We start from the raw sequence: 19,505 nt of genomic DNA, 5'->3' as shown, positions 1-19,505 counted from the left end.
GAGACAATGGTCATGTGTGTGTGTGTGTGTGTGTGTGTGTGTGTGTGTGTGTGTGTGTGTGTGTGTGTGTGCGTGTGTGTGTGTGTGTGTGTGTGTGTGTGTTTTGTTTGTGTGAATGTGAGTGTGTTTTCTACTTTAGAAAGGCAGCTTTTGGCCAAAAGGTTAAATGCTTAACAGTCTTTTTGCTGTACATGTCTTGGACTAAACATCTCCTCTGCATAGTGAGTAGCAATCTATCCTTTTCATAACACTGTTGTTATTGCATCCTGAATGTTCCATAGTTTAAATTTTATTGCATCCTAAAGATGTTACATGATTTCCTGGTTCAGGTTTGGGACTTGAAATGTGTCACCCAACAAGATGGCCTAATTTTCTTCAACCCATCAAGGAGATGGTTGTTGCATTGTGGCAAGTAACATTATTCCATTGATACATAAATTTGGTACTGAAAAAAAGTAGTGGTCCATACCCAAACCAAGAAGAAGAATTTCAGACAGTCAAACACCATTCACCAAATTCAGTGTTACCACAACATATTGCAGAAAATGCCTTCCACAATATATTTTACAATCATGAACAATGCATTAGACTCATGTACATTAATACAAACTTCCTGCTCCACTGTAACTAGCTCAGCACTCTGTATTAACACATTCTGACAGAAAAAGAATCTACAGTGTTGATGCACACTGTGTGATATTGGACACTCTTGGCTGCATTACCTGGTGTTATTGAGAATAGGCATTACCTATTGGTGGTGTTTGTTGTCTGTCCCTTCACTCTGACATTCCATGTCTTTCTTGAGAAAGAATACTACTTAATACTACAATAGTTCTGTCTCTACCAACCTCTTCCTTCTTTTGTTAGATGAAGAAACCTAATATGCTGCATGTTAGTGATATTATTGCTTCTGTTCATGTATATCTGTTGTCACAACTTAAGCAAAAGTTTTCTCTGTCATAATGTAACTCAAAGGCCTTTCAGTACAGCTGAAGAAAAGGGTAAAATCAAATAATATTGTGTAACAAAACCTGAACTTACAGAATGCCTTGCAGACAGCAATATTTTCCAGTAGTGCTACAAGAGGTACAACAAAAATTCCAGATCCAAGGTTTGAACACATGTCAACAAATGAATATTTGACTGTGGAATTTGCTGTCTCTAAAGTCACAGTAAATGGTGGTAACTGAAAAGGTGGAAGTCCAGGAGGTATGGGACCTAAAGAAAAAGGAAATTCACATATTAGTCAAAGTCACAAACAGTTATTATTAGTACTCTAGAACTGAACATTAATATTTCTGAATTTAAAACCAAACCTATTAGGTTAAGAGGTGAATCTCCTGAGAGTGATAGCTGATGTCCTATGATACCACATATAACCATGAGGATAGCATTGCGAGAAGTCCCAATAAGCCAGATAGCTTTATTTAGAATCCTGTGGGTGGTTGTCTTCCTTTCATCTTCTTTTGGTCCTATTTTAAAATTCGCCAGTACCTGTAACAATCAAATTTGTCCATAAGTGATGATTAATGTAAAGCACTAAAAATAAGAATCTAAGAGTTCGATTTGTTCATACACATCCTGCCATTTGCTTTGTTCAGGTGCACAGTAAAAAGGTCATTGCAATGGCAAGAGCAGTGTACCATGTGTGGTGTACCATGTAGGATTCCAGCCAGTAGTGTCATTCTGCCACATCTGTCTGCAACTTGTACTTCAGGATAGTTGCAGATCATTTAGCAGTGATTTTGTCATTAATTTAGAGTAAATGTGGCAAATATAATATGAAGAACTGACAACAACAGTTTTCTTAGCATCAAACTCTGCTGTATTAATGTTAGATGGGAAAAAAGATGTTTTCTTAAGATACTGAATTACATATGCAACCATACAATACTATTGTTAATCAGATTACATTTCTTTTTATGCACAAAATGAAAGTATTGTCACATTCTGCTATTTGAGAAACTCATTTTTAAAGAATATTATCTCCCAAACATGTTTCAACGTGTTAGTGCCATCATCAGTAGGTTAATATTTATTTTTTTAAAGTGCTTGCATCAGCACTGATTACCCAACATTATACAAAGGGCATTAAAAAGTTTTGCACAAAAGATATCATTCTCCTCCTGCAAATAAATAAATAAAATAAAATAAAAAATAAAATAATATAAAATAAAATAAATTAGAGACGACTTTGCAAAACTTTTTGAATGCCCTTTGTATATACAATGAAGTGACAATCTGTCATGTTTTTAGCTGTGATACCAAATTATCTAGCAAAACAAGAAATAAATATGCTTCTCACTTATTTTTATATTCAAATTATATGACAATTTCCTGCACACTATTTGGAAAATAACTTGTTCATTCATGCATGAGCATTTTTCCAGTGGTGTTATGGAGATGACAAGACATATTTGAGCTGTTGTAAAAGTGTTTGTATTTACTAAGCAAAATGGTTTTTTGCCTTGTTTCAGAAAACTTAATTATTTTTTTACTATACAAGTGTCAGGTTACAAGCTCATTTTCCATTACATAACTGAATCAGGAAAATGACCTACAACCCATAACCGAGGTCTTACAAAACTAATGAAGTTTTGTGAAACAACACAAAAAATTAATTTGCTTGACTGACACAAAATGCAACATTTCAGAGAGAAGTAACATTGAATCAATTGAAATAATAAATGTCCGGGCTTTGCTAATAGTGGAATCACACTACAGTTCCTATTATTTGATCACAAGGTAACAACTCACCCTCATCAATAGTAGCACCACAATGCAAACTGCACCCAAAACACTATCATAGAGTTTTGTGTTATGCATGTTGTGGAAAAGACTTCCCCATACTTCAATGAAAGTACTGCCTTCTGCTGTGATTCCCAACAGATCCTTCATCTGTGATGTTACAATCATGAGAGCAGCTGCTGATGTGAAACCTGATGACACTGGTCCAGATATGAAGTCAATAACGAAACCTACAAAAACAAAATGAAACAATATTTTAATCCTCTGCTAATCCATGATCCAGAATTCTATTTTTATATTGGGGATGCGTGATTATTATATTATTTATACTATATTTTTATTGCACATTATCTGTGTAAATCTTGCATCTCAGCTACCTGTGAGTGGATAAAATGTAATTCTGTATAGCATTGTTCACAGGGTTCAGCCACCTAGTTCTGAAAATCTTTCTTTATTCACACTTACTGGACTCTTTCATTTTCAAGTGTAGATGTATCATGAGTCCAAACTCTTTCCAGCTGGCAGGAATCATTTTGTTATGGAAGTCTACTTAGTCAACTTGGTCTATGATAGGGTAGAGGTATAGAGGAGTGTGCTAGTGGTAGCACTGCCACCATGTTTCCTAAACTTGTGTGAATTTCATGACTGTGTGCCAATTTCAGGTTCCCAACTGTGCGGTCTAGATGAAACAACTGTAAGGACATTTTTATGTCTGACTTTAAGTCCCAATAATGAAATTTTATCTGAGATATTTGTTTTATTTTTATGTTTTAAGATAATTACTATTACTAGATGAATGGGGTGTAACATACAGAGTAATTTTTGGTAGCTCATGTGTTTCTTGCATGTTTCACATACATATTTCCAGATATATGCATACATAAGAATAAATCCAGAACATGAAGTTTCATTACATCAGAAAACTGAAGCTAAAATAAAATGAAAATATTTGAATGAAAACTAAAAAAGTAGTCTACATCACATAAAATGGATGGATGTTACACAAATTCTTTGCAGTCATGAAGTGAAGCAGTTCTGAGAAAATTGCTCCTTTGTTGGAATGACCACTGGTGAAGATATAATAGACAGGCAAACACAAATTGGGTCTCTTTTGAAAAAAATCCCAAATTATTGGGGTCCGTTACAGGTTATAAATGTAGATGCTTGACATTCAGTGTAAAATTTTTTGTCTGCCTTGGCAATACAACCCATTTACAAAATGTAATGTCTTTCAGAGGTTACATCTGTCACAGTTCAGTTTTAAATGTCTAACTTTTAATCATACCCTGACAATGGTTGATTCATAAGTTCCTTCTATGAGACATCACTAAACACAGGATATTTAAAACTTCACTAATAGCTCTTGTGTGTGTCAATTTGGAAGGCACTTGCTACCTCAAATGAAGCCCACAATTTTCTAACATTTACATTGTGATGCTCTTTGTAAGAGATGCACTTTTATCTCTGTTGCCAAGAAAGCTTTCCTCAAGTACTGGTGACTGTTATGGTGTCTCATCTGAAGAAGAGGGGACACCATTGGCACATGCAGTTGACAAAAACTATACACTGAATGTTGCATGCTTCTAGGGATCCATTTAAATTTCAGTCTATCTTTTAGACATCCCTCATTTGTACAGAGACAAACAACCAGATGTGCTCTTGATAAATTTTCAGTCTCACCCTTGAATAACATTTACATGACTCACACTTAAATAACACTCAAATGATAAGTTTTCAGTTTCTCATCCTTAAATAACAGTCACAACATGTATTAGTTGGTTTTATTAAATTGAAAAATAACTGAAGACAACTGAGCACAGAATAACAATGGTAGCAAAGCTTTTTTATCTATGAAGATATTTTATGTAAATTACAGATATAAGCATTGAAATTGCACTCTCAACATCCCTTCATCTGATCAATGATTTTATATTTAACAGTAACAAAAATTAAGGTAAACCCAACAAGCTTCTCAAAGCAATGAATCTAGGTGCTGGTAAGCCTTTGGTAAAGATATCTGGAATCTGGTCCTCCAAATGCACATGCTCAACAGTGATTAATTTGTTGTGGTGAAGCTGACACACAAAGCAATATTTAACATTGATGTGCCTCAGCTGATGATGTTCCCATTTCTTCAGGAAGCATGTACAGGACTTATTATCCTTGAATACACAAACTGGTAGCTGGAGTACAATTTGAATGCTGTCCAGCAAGTATTTCAGTCAGAGCAACTCAGCAGCTGCTGTTCCCAGAGTACATACTCTGCCCCTGCAGAAGCCCAACAGACAGTATTTCCAAACAGTTGTAACAGATAATCACATTCACTTCTCCATAATGTAATTTCAAATAGATAGTTCCTTTGATTTATCTCAAAATACTTTTCAGGTATTCCCGGCATTCTTCCAATGGATTGTTTTGGTACCTGCTTAAGAGGTTGACCTCAGCACATGTTTCTGGTCTGTTGTTGTCATTGCATACATCAAGCATCCAATCAACTCTCTGCATGGCTTGTAGATCCTTTTTTCTTCCCTGGTTTCCAGTTTAACTTCCATAGGTGTTTCAGCCAGGTTAAAATCTTGCATCCTGAATCGTTTTAGCAAACACTTCAAATATGGCATTTGACTTAGAAGATACATTTCTGTTTTGATCCTTGAAATCTCAATTCCCAATTATGATTGTGGTTTTCCTAATTCCTTTATTTTAAACTTCTTCTCTAACTTAAATTTGTATTGTATTTATTGGTCCAGTAAATCTTACATGTACAGTACAGCACATCAGATATTGGACAGGTCAAAGTATATCTTACAATTAAAACACTTTAGAAACTAGAAAATTATCTTCACAAAATTTTACAGCACTTCATATACTGGGCAAGTCAATGTGTAAGTTATAATTAAGCCACATTAGAAACTTGAAGTTTACAACTGAATACATGTATAAGACAATATTAACGATTACAGTATTTACATGATCCTCACTTAAGCTCTAAGGATTTTTGAGAAGCTCTTCTACACTATGAATCGACATGTACACTAGAGAATTACATTCACAAAATTTTACTTCATATACTGGGCAAGTCAGTATACAACTTATACTTGAACCCCATTAGAAACTTGAGAATTACATCTGAATGTATTTATAGGCCAGTATTAATGGTCACAGTATTTGCATAATCATCACTTAGACTCTCGAGGATTTTGGAGGATCTCTTCCATGCTATAAAAGCAATGTGTCAACAGATATTTTTTTAATGCTGCTTTAAAATTTTTTACATCAGTCTTTACTTTAATTTCTCTGGCAATTTATTGTAGATAATTTTTCCATGGTGTAATGTTCCTTTTTGGCACAAACTGGTTTTTGTATGGAGTACATGAAAGTCAGTTTTCTGTCTTGTATTATGATGATGAACATTTTCATTTTTGAGGAGGATACTAGGATTTGTTATTGTTATTTCTTTATAAACATTGCACTTTCAAATAGGAAAATACTCCGTCAAATTCCTCTGCATTATTTTGTACCATCAGAATGTCAACAGAGAGCAAATAACAACTACCTGTAAAATTATATATTAAAGACGTTTATCTGCTTCTGACTGAGTGAATCTTATAGAGATAAGAAACGTATGAATAGAATGATTCAATGCTAGTGGTGCTTCCTTTGAGCCGCATAAAGCCTTCTGTAAACTGGAAAGCAAATCAATTGTGTCTTTTAGCTATCCAGGAATAGCTCTTCAGAAATAATCATGTATACTTCCTCCTTGAGTAATCCATGAAGAAAAGCATTGCCAACACCATATTGTTCCAGAACCAGTACTTGTTGGATTGCAATAACTAGCATTATTCTAACAGTTGCAAGTCAAGCCACTGATGAATATGTTTCCTTGTAACCAAATCCTTTTGTCTGTGAACATCCTTCAGCCACAGATGTAGCTCAGTGTCTTATGATATTTCCATCCTTGTCCTTCAATTTGAATACATGTTTACTGCCAGTGGCCTTACTTCCAGGGGTAATTTAACAAAAATCTAAGTCTTATTTTCCTTTATAGAGTCGGTTTCATCCAGTATAGCTTTATATCAGTATTCCTTATCTTCACAAGTTGCAATTTCCTTGTAGCTTTTTGGTACATCATCCACAAATGATTCAGCATTCAATTAAGAACAGCATGGTTATCTAAATATTTGGGAGGGTTCTTCTTCCTGATGGAACATTGAACAGCTTCATTTTCAGTTTCCTGTTCATCATTGGACACTTCTGGTATGGGAATTCTTTCACGACCTCCATCACTTGATTTAACATAATCTTCGATGAGCTCACACCTCCATTATCATTGTTGTATTTCTTCTCTGATGATTTCTGAACAGATTCTGGAATGCAGTCCTTATCTGGTACACATTCAAAGGAAAATTTTCCTTTGTGGAAAACAATGTTCCTTCCTGTGACTATTTTTCCTTCCTCTGGACACCAAAGTCTGTAGCCATTAGGATAGTAGTCAGTTAAGTAGCACTTCAAAGATTTGCTGTCAAACTTCCCTGTTCTCAATTCCACGTAGGTAAACAATACATTCAAATACTCTCAGCTTACTCAAGTTAGGTTTCTCATTGTACCACAAAGCTGTAGGAACATTTCCTTCCAAAGCCACAGTAGGATTCCTATTTTGCAGATATACAGTATTACAAACAGCTTTTGTTCAGAATGCCTTACTTAATTTGCATTGAAGTATCAAACAGGGAGCTTTATCAATAATGGTTCTGTCTATCCATTCTGAGACACCATTTTGCTGAGGAGTATATCTGATTGTAAACTCAAACTGTATTCCTTGTTCTTCAAAAAACTGCTTCAACTCATTTGATATGTACAAGGTGTGTTCCATAAGTGATGCGACCAAATTCATAAAAAATCATTTATTGAATATATTTGTACAAATAATCAAAAATTTTCAAAATAGCAGCATCTTGCATTGATACACTTCTGGAGGTGGTGTTTCCATGCCTGGAAGGCATCCTGGAATGCCTTTTCTGGATTGTCCTTTAGAGCTGAAGTAACATGCACCTGGATGCTTTCAATTGTGTCCCTATGTTTTCCTTTCATGACTCCTTTTAACTGAGGAAACAAAAAAAAGTCAGTGGGAGCAGGGTAGGACTGTAGGGAGGCTAGGGAACCAATGGGGGTCTTGGTCCTGGCCAGGAAATCATTGACAATGAAGGCGCTGTGACTCGGCACATTGTCGTGGTGAACTTTCAACATGTCCTTGATGTCACTTTGGCAGCGTGAGACCCTCCTTTTCAGTCTTTCGAGCACTTTCAAATAGAAAGCTGAGTTCACTGTTGTCCCAGTAGGTACAAATTTGTGGTGGACAATGCCTCTGACGTGAAAGAAGACAATGAGCATGGTTTTGATCCTGGACTTGCTCATGCGTGTCCTCTTGGGATGGGGCGATGATGGGGTGTGCCACTCTGAACTCTGCCTTTTTGTCTCAGGGTCATACTCAAAAATCCATGACTCATCACCAGTGATAACTTAGTTTAAAAAATGAGGATCATTTTCAAAATTTCCAACATTTCTCGGCACCAAAGCACTCGCATGTGCTTGTGTTCGTCGCTCAACACTTTTGGGATGAGTTTGGTACACACCTTTCTCATGTTAAAATCTTTGGTCGCAATGTGGAAAACGGTTATTTTTGACATGTTTAGAGATTGTGCTATCAATTGAAGGCTCAGCCGTTTGTCAGAGTTTAAACAATCATGCACAAGCGTCACATTTTTGTTGACTCATGTGGTTGATGGCCATCCACTGCGAGGTTCGTCGGTGATCTCCTCTTGGCCCTCCATGAATGAGTTGTGGCATCAGAAAACTTGTGATTTGGACAAGCAATCATTCCCAAAGGCATGCTGAAGTAATGGAAATGTTTCAGTGGCAGACTTCCCAAGTTTATCGCAAAATTTGATAGTGTACCGTTGCTCTGCAGAATGATCCACTGTGCCGTGTTACATAAACTCAAAATGGGGTTGACGGAAATGCATGTCCTGACTCTCCGGCAGCTTGCAGCCGAATGAGACAAAGAGCTTTTCGAAGCTAACACAACCCTCCTCCACTTAGCCCAGCCAGTTACAACATGCTGTGGTGTACCGTTGCGTCAGAAAAAAATTGGTCACATGAGCTGTAGCCATGGTGTGAAATATCTTCAGATAGTGAGTTACCTCTGACTTTGATTCCAGTGTGTAGGCCACCACGAAATGTGTAAAGTCTGACAAACATGAGCACATACTCCATACAGTCAAACAATTCTGGTGAGATTGGCGCACACAGGTCACTATGGATGAACTCAAGAGATCTGGTGACATGTTTCCTAGTGTGATTGCATGACAGCTGTGATTGTTTTCCTTTGACGCAATCTGAACATTGTTCCATAGGGATTGTTGAAGTGTCCAGTTCCATACCATCAACTTATGACTGAAGGTGTTTAATGCTTCCATAACTCAAATGGCCTAACCTGTGGTGTCACAGTTCCACATTAGTTTCAGTTGAAGTGGCTGACAAGGCTTAATGTTGCAAAAAATTTAAAAAATATAGCTGTGATTCATTCCTAATTGCAATGATTTCTCTTCCTTTTTAATTAAACTTCGAGCTTTTATAAACGTGATACTAAAACCATTCATTTCCAGTTTCCTAACCGACAGCAGATTATAATTAAGATCAGGCACTGATAAAACACCTTTGAGCATTATCTGAATTTCCTTTCCTTTTACAACACTAGTGACTAATTTCTTCTTTTATTGTAGCCTCAAGAAAAATGTGTGACTTAGCTAATTTAACTTTAATTGGTTGTTCCAGGTTTTTTAAATTAGTGAGAGGTATCTTACTATTAATCAAGTGTTCCATTGTTCCATAGTGTAGGAACCAATTTATGCTGTTTGGTGACTGATCTTCACTTGATGTTGTAAAAGAAAATCCGTCTCCCTCTTCGACATTAGCCACAACAATTGAACTGCTGGTTCCTGAGTTCTTGATTGGTAACTTAACTCTGCAATTAGCCCTTTTGTGACCAGACTTTCCACAACAATGACAAGTAAAGTTGAATGGGTTCCCTGAAGTTCCTTGCTGATTTCTCGTTTTACTGTGTCTGACGAACCTTTTTTCTGATACCGTTGAGTCCAAAATGCTGTAGGAGGCAGTGTATCTTCATTTTTGTTTTTCCTGATGACTCCCTTCCCCTTCAAATCTTCATCCAGTAGCCTATTTTTCATAAAGCTCAATGGAAAGTCTTTTACTGACATTCATTGCAGTAACCTCTATGTTGTATTCTGCAGGCATGATTAAAAGCAGGTGGCATACAAAGTTGGTTTCTTTGACAGTCAAATGTAATTCTCGAATCAGTATATCAAACTTAACTAGCAAATCACTTGTTGCATTAAATTTCATAGTTAACAACTGTTATCTCAATAAAAGTTGACTAGCAATTCCTTTTCTCTCAAATATATTCCACAGAGATCCTAATAATATTTTATCTTTTGCATATTCCAAGTGACTGTTGGTGAAGCATTGAATAAGATGAGAATTGCATTTCTTCTCTTGTTTACCCAATTCAGCGGGTTGTGTTTCCTTTGTGACACACTGTATGTCAGTCTCTCCATCCACAAAGTAAACCGTTTTGAGATAATTCACTTGCACAAATGTTAAAATTTCAAGTTCTTTGAGAAAAGTTCCCATCATGAATTTCCAATTGTTGAAATTTGTTCCATCAAATAAAGAAATATGTCATTTTTCCACTTCAGTTGCCATCTGGAAAAAAATTAACATGAGCATACACTCGTGGCCATGTATTTTGTTACAAATTCCATTTTAAACCATACCCAGGCCCATAACCTGATAAATTTTCAATTTCTTGGCCTTACATAAAACTCTAAAAATGTATCAATAGTTGGTTTTATTAAATTGAAAAATAACTGTAGACAACTGAGCACAGAATAATGACAATGACAAAGCTTTTTTATGTACAATGTTAATTTATGAAAATCACAGATATAAATATTGAAATTGCATTCTTAACAGTTCTAATGTCACATACTGTCACATCCTTCCTATATGAAGTATGAAATATGGCAGGAACACCTGTCACAAATTTTGATTCAAATGTAATGAAACATTGCACTTTTGGACAGTTTAAAATGAAGTTTTCAGCATTTCTGCCTGTCCATTTTTAGTTATCTACTGAGAGACTACAAGGAGAAATTTGATGAAATCCCAATGTCATTGTTCCAGTACAGTTTGTCACTTAAGAACATGTATAATGCAACACTTTTAAGATGAAGATCATTGACTAACGTAACACAGATTGGGAATAATTTTAACCTGAGAAACATTGTTAAGTGGTCAAATTTTGATATCATTAATGATCTGGAAACTCTTTAGACTTTATCTTTCTATGTGGGTGTTACAATTTAGGAAAGAATGGGGAAGGAGACCATTGAAATGCTTAGGAACTGAGCTTTTTTTCAAGTAATTTTTTCCTTGGTGTGTCATGTACAGATGAAGAGCAGTTGCTTTATTGCAAATGGTATTAACCATTACAAAGAATGTGTTTGGTATTTTTCCTGAAGACATGAAGGATTTCCTTCCAAACTGCAAGGTGTTAAATGGGGTAGTGGAGATTGTCTTTCTACACTTTGTTCATCAGTATGAAAGATATAGCATGCACACCTGTAAAATGTAAAGAAATTATCAGAATAATAACAAAGAACTCAAGCTTTGATAACTGCAAATTTTGAGCTTTGTGATGTTGGTCACTACTACAGAACATGAAGCTGCAAACAGTACCATGCCAGCAAATGTCCTGAGCCATAACAGATGCAGTTTATAATCCACAATATACAGCAAAATAATTGGGGCTTATCAGTGATGTAATCCACCAGCTACAGCATGTGTGTAATACATAATTACTCAAGTTGTTTGAAGCATGATTGGTCTTGCAGTTCTTCTGTCATCCTTTCTCTCAGATTTGTACACATCTCATGTTTGAATTATTTCACCAGTAAAAGTTCACTACACATGTCTCATTGTGCTTGCCACAGCACAAGTTACTGTACTTTAATATAAATGTGGGATATATCATTAGGAGGAATCATACAAATGTTGTTTGCTTTTAACTATGCCATTCAGTGGGAAAAGTTACGTAATGGGCCCTCACCCCTTCACATTTTTCATAGTTTATTTACAGTACATGTACATAATATGCAACAAAATACCTGTTTGAGACTTGTCTACTATCTAACATATGTCTTCTGAATTTATCTTCCAGTTTTAGTTCCTATGTTGAAATATGCACAAACCTTAAGAAAGTGCATTTAAATATGGACCAAATGTAAACATTAGGCTATGTTACAACTCAGTCTGTCACTACATTCTTTATTTGGCATTCACATTCATTGGTTTTGCCTACTCTCAACCAAATTTTCACCTTTGAACGTAACCTAGACCTCTGGTGACACTAGAAATCAGTCTGTCATTGCGGTCAATTTCAGGGAGAAAGAGGGAGTCCAGTATCACCTTTTACTGTGCATAGCTACAATATTAAAAAATGGGCACCATCCCTTTTAAGATGTATTATAGTAAAGAATGTACTTGTTACTTTTCAGTCCAATCTTGTGTCAGTGTGGACTAATTTTGCTGTGCAACCCAGTAAGCTCTTGTTGAGTATCAGGAATAATCACACATAAAAGAATTAGAGAATTCTGCATCAGCTCAATAACAAATGGATCTGATGCTTCCAATGGCAGGAAACAGAAATCTTGGCATAGTAATTTGTGCTAAACCAAATACTTAAATTCACAATATGACCTAAACTTTCCAAAAGAACAAAATCAGGAGCTTCAGAACAGGTTTTCAGGCAGTAAACACAATGCAGAAAACAATCAGATATAGATGTTTGAATGTTTTTACTTCTTATAATTCTGAATGTTAACCTTTGTCATATATAACTGTGAATTCTGTCTTAATCTATTCATCACCACAATTACATTGCAAAAATGAAGCAGATCTGCTTACCAAGTCCCAGGATCCCCATGACGACTTGGACAGCTCCGGTGAGGAAACAAAGAAGTATGGCATGCTCTGGACCCATGCTGTGCACTGACTGAAATGTCAGCAGAGAGATGACTGCAGAAGGGCCCATGGGGACATCCTTGCAACTGCCAAACAATATGTACAGGAAGCAGCCCATGAATGAGCCATACAACCCATACTGGAACACATAAAAAGGTGGTGTCTGCTCTGCAAGTTCATGTTGTTGTGGAGTATAGTGTCCTGATCAATTGCCAATAAGGATGCAAAATGAAATAACCATCAAATGAGTAAGCTGCTACAAGGGGGGAAGTACATGGCTTCAAGTTCAACTAAAACATCTACAGTAGTCCCTCATATCCAACATTGCAGTCTCACAACAGATGAAATATACCTTGGTCTTGCCATATTGTACAAAGGAAACAAGTGATGTCAGCTTTTAGTCTACTGTAACTTGAAATTTACAAACATAAAATAAAACCTGCTGATGCCATTCTCAGCAAAGAGGGTACACCAGTCACAAATATTGTAATTATTTCACTGTGATATATTTGTCAAAACTGAAACATGTGCAAAATTTCGATTGCTTAACCAGCAAATTCCACCTAGATAACCTGAATGCTTATTCTAGAGAACAAGTCCCAATTTTTTATAAACTAATGACTATGTTATTTTCATATATAATGAAGAGGACCATTATGTGTCCTTTGTGGTGTCTACAGTTCAAATAAATTCTCCTAGGTATCAAGAATTATGTTTTATTGTACAGAATTTATATTGCACAGTTAGTATTGTATAGTATACGACACATGTATAAGGAAATGAAGATTACAGCTTTAAATTTTTGTTATGTTGCCTTTCTATAAACATAATACATTTTTCTTTAAAAATATTATATCATAAATTATCTATACTGTGTCTTATTCTCTACAACTGGAATGGCGCTTTTACTACTTGAATGAATTTTCTCATGTTGGGAACTATGAAGGAGCTGTTTATATTTTATGTGGGAAAAAACTTTCAATGGCCAAGACTGCATAACTTAGTTTGTGTTGTTGACAAACAGTTTCAACAGTTGTAACTGTCATTTCCTGGTCTTCAAAATTTTTGTTAAGAATTGTGTTCCATTTGTGAACTCATATCTCATGCCATGTTGTCATTATGGTGCATAAAATGCAGCACATTATACAAAGTTTTGTCAAAAATAAAACCATTCCACTGCTTTCCACATGCTTTGGGTAAGGTGGATCCCTGAAATATTTAACATGTAACACAAACATTAACAGATGGACAAATGTGAATTTTATTGTATATCATACATTATACACAAGCATCTTTGAGTGCGACATATGTGAATATTCCCATGTGCACAAGATGCTTTTTAAATGTAAATGGTTATAGTTTTGAGTAACCTATATACATTACTGGCCATTAAAATTGCTACACCAAGAAGAAATGTAGATGATAATGAGTATTCATTGGACAAACATATTATACTAGAACTGACATGTGATTACATTTTCACACAATTTGTGTGCATAGATCCTGAGAATTCAGTACCCAGAACAACCACCTCTGGCCGTATTAATGGCCTTGATATGCATGGACATTGAGTCAAACAGAGCTTGGATGGCATGTACAGGTACAGCTGCCCATGCAGCTTCAACGTGATACCACAATTCATCAAGAGTAGTGACTGGCATATCATGACGAGCCAGTTGCTCTGCCAACATTGACCAGACATTTTCAATTGATGAGAGATCTGGAGAATGTGCTTTCCAGGGCCGCAGTCTAACATTTTCTGTATCCAGAAAGGCCCGTACAGGACCTGCAACATGTGGTCGTGCATTATCCTGCATTATCGTGCATTATCAAATGAAGGGTAGAGCCATGGGTCGTAACAAATCTGAAATGTAACGTCCACTGTTCAAAGTTCCGTCAATGCGAACAAGAGGTGACTGAGACATATAACAAATGGCACCCCATTTGCCAGTATGGCCTGTATGGCGATGACCAATACACACTTCCAATTTGCGTTCATCGCTATGCCGCCAAACATGCATGTGACCATCATGATGCTGGATTCATCCGAAAAAATTATGTTTTGCCATTCGTGCACCCAGGTTTGTTGTTGAGTGCACCATTGCAGGTGCTCCTGTATGTTATGCAGAGTCAAGGGTAACCACAGCCATGGTCTCCAAGCTGATAGTCCATGCTGCTGCAAACATTGTCGAACTGTTCGTGCAGGTGGTTGTTGTCTTGCAAACGTCCCCATCTGTTGACTCAGGCATCAAGACGTGGCTGCACGATCCATTACAGCCATGCATATAAGATGCCTGTCATCTTGACTGCTAGTGATACGAGGCTGTTGGGATCCAGCACGGTGTTCCGTATTACCCTCTTGAACCCACTGATTCCATATTCTGCTAACAGTCATTGGATCTCGACCAACGCGAGCAGCAATGTCTCGATATGATAAACTGAAATTGCGATAGGCTACAGTCCGACCTTTGTCAAAGTCAGATATGTGATGGTACACTTTTCTCCTCCTTACACAAGGCATCACAACAATGTTTCACCAGGCAACGCCGGTCAACTGCTGTTTGTGTATGAGAAATTGGTTGGAAAATTTCCTCATGTCAGCACATTGTAGGTGTCACCACCGGTGCCAACCTTGTGTGAATGCTCTGAAAAGCTAATCATTTGAACATCACAGCATCTTCTTCCTGTCAGTTAAATTTCGCATCTGTAGTATGTGATCTTCATGGTGTAGCAATTTTAATGGCCAGTAGTGTATAATGTGCTTTATTTTATCCACCATAACGACAACATGGATGAATTATGAACTCACAATGTAATACATTTCAAAGCAAAAAATATTTTGAAGCCAAAGGGTAACAGGTACAACTGTGAAAATCAGTTGTCAACAATAAAGACTTACTTTGACATCTTGTTCATCATTGTATTTAGTTTGAACACACCATATGTCTTGCTTCTTTAAAACACATTGAATTATAATTATAGATGGGCAGCACTTTCTTTTATGGTTAATAAAGAATTGTAAACTTAAAAACTGTAAAACAAAAAAAATTAAGAAATTGCTTTTTAAATATAAAAAATTATAAAAAAATGTATACTCTGATTTGCATCATTGCCTGTATAATTTCATTGTAATCATGTCTACAGATTCATATTTGTGCCTAGGCTTTATTAGAAACTGTGTATTTCAGTTTGTTATGACTGTGGTGCCATCTGGGGCTGATTATAGTATCTACCATGTTTACCAAACAGTCTCAGTGTGTATCCAGCTTTCAAGGAAGCATGAGAATATATATTTGGTGCACTGTGTATGATTTTTTACATACTGATTGTTTTATCTTTGACATGCGGATACACTGTACCATGCATGTTCTTGGATTGTCTGTTAATTATGTGACACAAATCATTGTAGACTTGGATGAGATACTTTGAAGTTTAGCAGATAAGGTACATTATGGATCTACATTATGTTAATATCTCACACCTAGTTATTGTAGTTACTCAGTCTATGCTTTACAGATCTGAAGATGGCAACAAAGTTTTGCTGAAACCGGTAGCCTGAATAAATGGTCTTCTCAAGCGAGCATGGCACTTTACTAGATTGCCCCCAGAGTGGAATAATGTCAAGCATATATTGTGAAAAATATCTTACAGCTGCTATACTGACAATTTTGACATTGTATGAAACAGCACTTTTCAGTATCACTCATGGTTTAAAGTCATTCCCTCTTCCAGGGAAATCAAGTTTACATCCCACATACTAAGCAGTCATGGTGCATGGAACAAGTTATGATTCAGTGTGCAGTTCTTTTCATGGGGTGTGTTATGAATGTATGAGGAAGACTTATTCAATTTGTCTGGAAGTCAAACTAGCGGATGGGCAGGGAGAAAAAACACATAATTATATCAATATACTTGACTGTTTTTCTAGTTTTGTAGCTCAAAGTGCTATACAGAGCAAACTGGAAATTTTTAGGAATGGCTGTTTCTTTGATATTCCTTGCAACTCTCCTCATCTATTTTTAATAGTATGACTTGCATAAGATATGAGACATTCTTATGGAATGGGGTACATACCTGCTATCAGAGAACTGGATTGTCTTTCACATTACAAAGAAAACTTGATGTTTTTGTTGATGGGAGCAAAAAACCCTCACTGCCATGTTTCCATAGGAGACTAGCAATCTTTTTGGAGATTGGGCATATAAGCAATTCTTGGCATCTCTAGTTGTTTATCATTCTAAACATCTTCCTCAGCTTTCATTTATTTTGACTGCCACACTCACTCAGTTTGTCGATCTGAGAACCCAGAACACAGTTCGTAGGTCTTATAATTCTTTGGCAAGGCTGTCATTATTAGATGGCATTTGAGCTCTGTGGACCAGAATCTTTCACTTGGAAGTTCTTTGTGACACATGGCTCAAGGCATGGGTGTGTGGGTTTTCTATGTACACTGAGACACAGGGAATTAATTCCCTTGTTGGAGCTTTCCCTGAATCTGAGCTTGTCCACTTTATGAGTACATACTGACTCAAAGGTAAAACACCTGCCAACATTATTATGTTTTGTGGAAACTAAAGTACACAGTCTTACAATACTTTCTTTAAAGCAACTATTTTATTTATTTGCATCTTTTTAAAGTTATTTTTGTATAATTTTTAAACTAACTTCCAACAAAAATATCATTTTCATCAATGATACTGGATCTAGCTGTAACATATTACCGTAGCAATATTTAGAAAATTAAATGCACATACACTTTGTCTCTTTGTTGCTCAAATAACAAACACTCATCGCTGCTGCTGCCCATAGCATCCTTTTCATGCCAACAGTGCGCTGCTGCCAACTTCTGTCTCACAGCTCCTCAAGAAACGAAAATGCCCTCCTCCCCCCCCCCCCTCCCCCCCACAAACATGCACGTCACCCCTCCCACACTCCCCATCTCCTCTGCCCACCCATGAGATGCTAAATCTGATGTTGAGAACCACTGTGTTAAGGTGACACACTTTGATTAGAGAGCATTTACATGTATATGCTCAGGTGCAGGAAGGGGTAGGGGGAGTTCAAGGGAGGGAGGACTGGCTAGTTGGTATGGGGAGAGATGTAAAGATGTATACATGAAGAAGAGCAACCAGAAAAATGTTCAGATGAAACAGTGTTGCTCTGATGGCAGCAGTACCTGTGGTGGAAGACCGGTGATGCTGGCATAGGCGAGTGACTGGGGGATGACAGTGAGTCCAACGGTGATGCCGGCAACCAGGTCCCCCACAGCATCCTCTGTGGAGTAGCGAGGCAGCCATGACAGGACGGGCAACCTCTTAAGCAGTGTCTTCTGTGAGAATGCCCTCTTCAGCCATATGTGCATCTTCTGGTGCAGGATGTTTACCGGTCAGAGTAAAGTCACTGTACAGTCAAAATTACTATGATGGTAACTGCTGCCATTAAGTGACAAATCACAACAGCCTTTATGGAACTGTTTATAGCCAAAAAATGTTCAGTATATGCCATGTATATAAAATATATGGAGGAAGCATTACAGTATATAGTGAATACACTATATACTGAAAATGAGCGACAGATTATTATAACTACCCATTCTAGTGAATAAAGCATTATGACTTTGAAACTATCAAGAATTTTTTTAGAATGAGGTTCACACAAAAATACAGTGTTCCAAAGTATTGTACACAATTAAAGGAATCACACACCCAAATTAAACTCCAGCTAATTATGTAGCACCAAATCCTTCAAGGACAGGATGATGCTCTTGCAGGTAACAAATTATTTCACTCAACACCAAGACACTTGTCAAATATTTTCTTTATAAATGCACACACCAATACATGTAAGTGTGCACACGGCGTTTACATATTTTTTTATTGCGACCAGTCTACAGTTCTAAGATTTTACAAAATGTTTCGCTTTGATCTAAGGCAAATGACAGAAATACTAATCTCCTCTCAAACATCCTCAGTAATACCCTTGTCCTAGTTACAATTTACTGTTGATATTTGACTAAAAATAAACATATACAGCATCTACTGAAACTGCAAACCCTCTTTGTAATATCACCCTTTAGGCACTTCTTTACAGCTTCCTGGGATTGGCTTGGAAAGTACTGAGACTTCTACAATTTGTGTGCCCCCATAGACAATTAGGCAGGGAATCTACTTTTCAGAAAAACTGCTACCTTGATGAGAATATGAAATGCACAAAAGAAGGTTAGTGTGTGTGTATGTGTGTGTGTGTGTGTGTGTGTGTGTGTGTGTGTGTGTATGTGTGTGCGTGTGTGTGTGTCTTAAAATTGTACATTTACCAGATTTGAACTAAATGTTCTCCATTCACCCTATAAGTGAACTGGTGGTGACTATCTATCTGTTAGAGCGAACACAAATAGCCCCCCCCCCCCCCCCCCATTATTTTTCTTGATGACCTCTTTGCCTTTTATGACAATATTTCTCATAGTACTGTACCATCATGGTCGGCAATCCTCTCTCATAGTTAAGACTCTCAAAACGATGTGATCAGTCTGTAGCCAGGAAATCAAAATATTTACTTCAATATTGGTTGTCGAGCTACTTCTTCAAGGCAGCTGCCACACAAAATATCCTTACCTACATCTGTCTAAATATACATACATACTCTGCAAGCCACTATATGGT

At 36.7% G+C, this 19,505-nt stretch overlaps 1 protein-coding gene across 1 annotated transcript in view; it reads right to left on the bottom strand.

The window, feature by feature from the left end:
- LOC124595429 (sodium-independent sulfate anion transporter-like) overlaps positions 1-18,208 on the bottom strand; it is a 63,070-nt gene extending 44,862 nt beyond the window's left edge. The window contains exons 1-5 of the mRNA XM_047134167.1: positions 18,023-18,208; positions 12,790-12,985; positions 2,758-2,978; positions 1,317-1,494; positions 1,042-1,218 (exon numbers count right to left, since the gene is read on the bottom strand). Of these exons, the coding sequence (XP_046990123.1) occupies positions 1,042-1,218; positions 1,317-1,494; positions 2,758-2,978; positions 12,790-12,985; positions 18,023-18,208 (958 nt within the window). The remainder of the gene's footprint in view (positions 1-1,041; positions 1,219-1,316; positions 1,495-2,757; positions 2,979-12,789; positions 12,986-18,022) is intronic.
- Positions 18,209-19,505: the final 1,297 nt, after the last annotated feature.

The sequence above is a fragment of the Schistocerca americana genome, chromosome 2 (assembly GCF_021461395.2).
Source record: "Schistocerca americana isolate TAMUIC-IGC-003095 chromosome 2, iqSchAmer2.1, whole genome shotgun sequence".
Taxonomy (NCBI): domain Eukaryota; kingdom Metazoa; phylum Arthropoda; class Insecta; order Orthoptera; family Acrididae; genus Schistocerca; species Schistocerca americana.
Note: the sequence above shows the minus strand (reverse complement) of the source record. Positions and strands in the feature narration are given on the sequence as shown.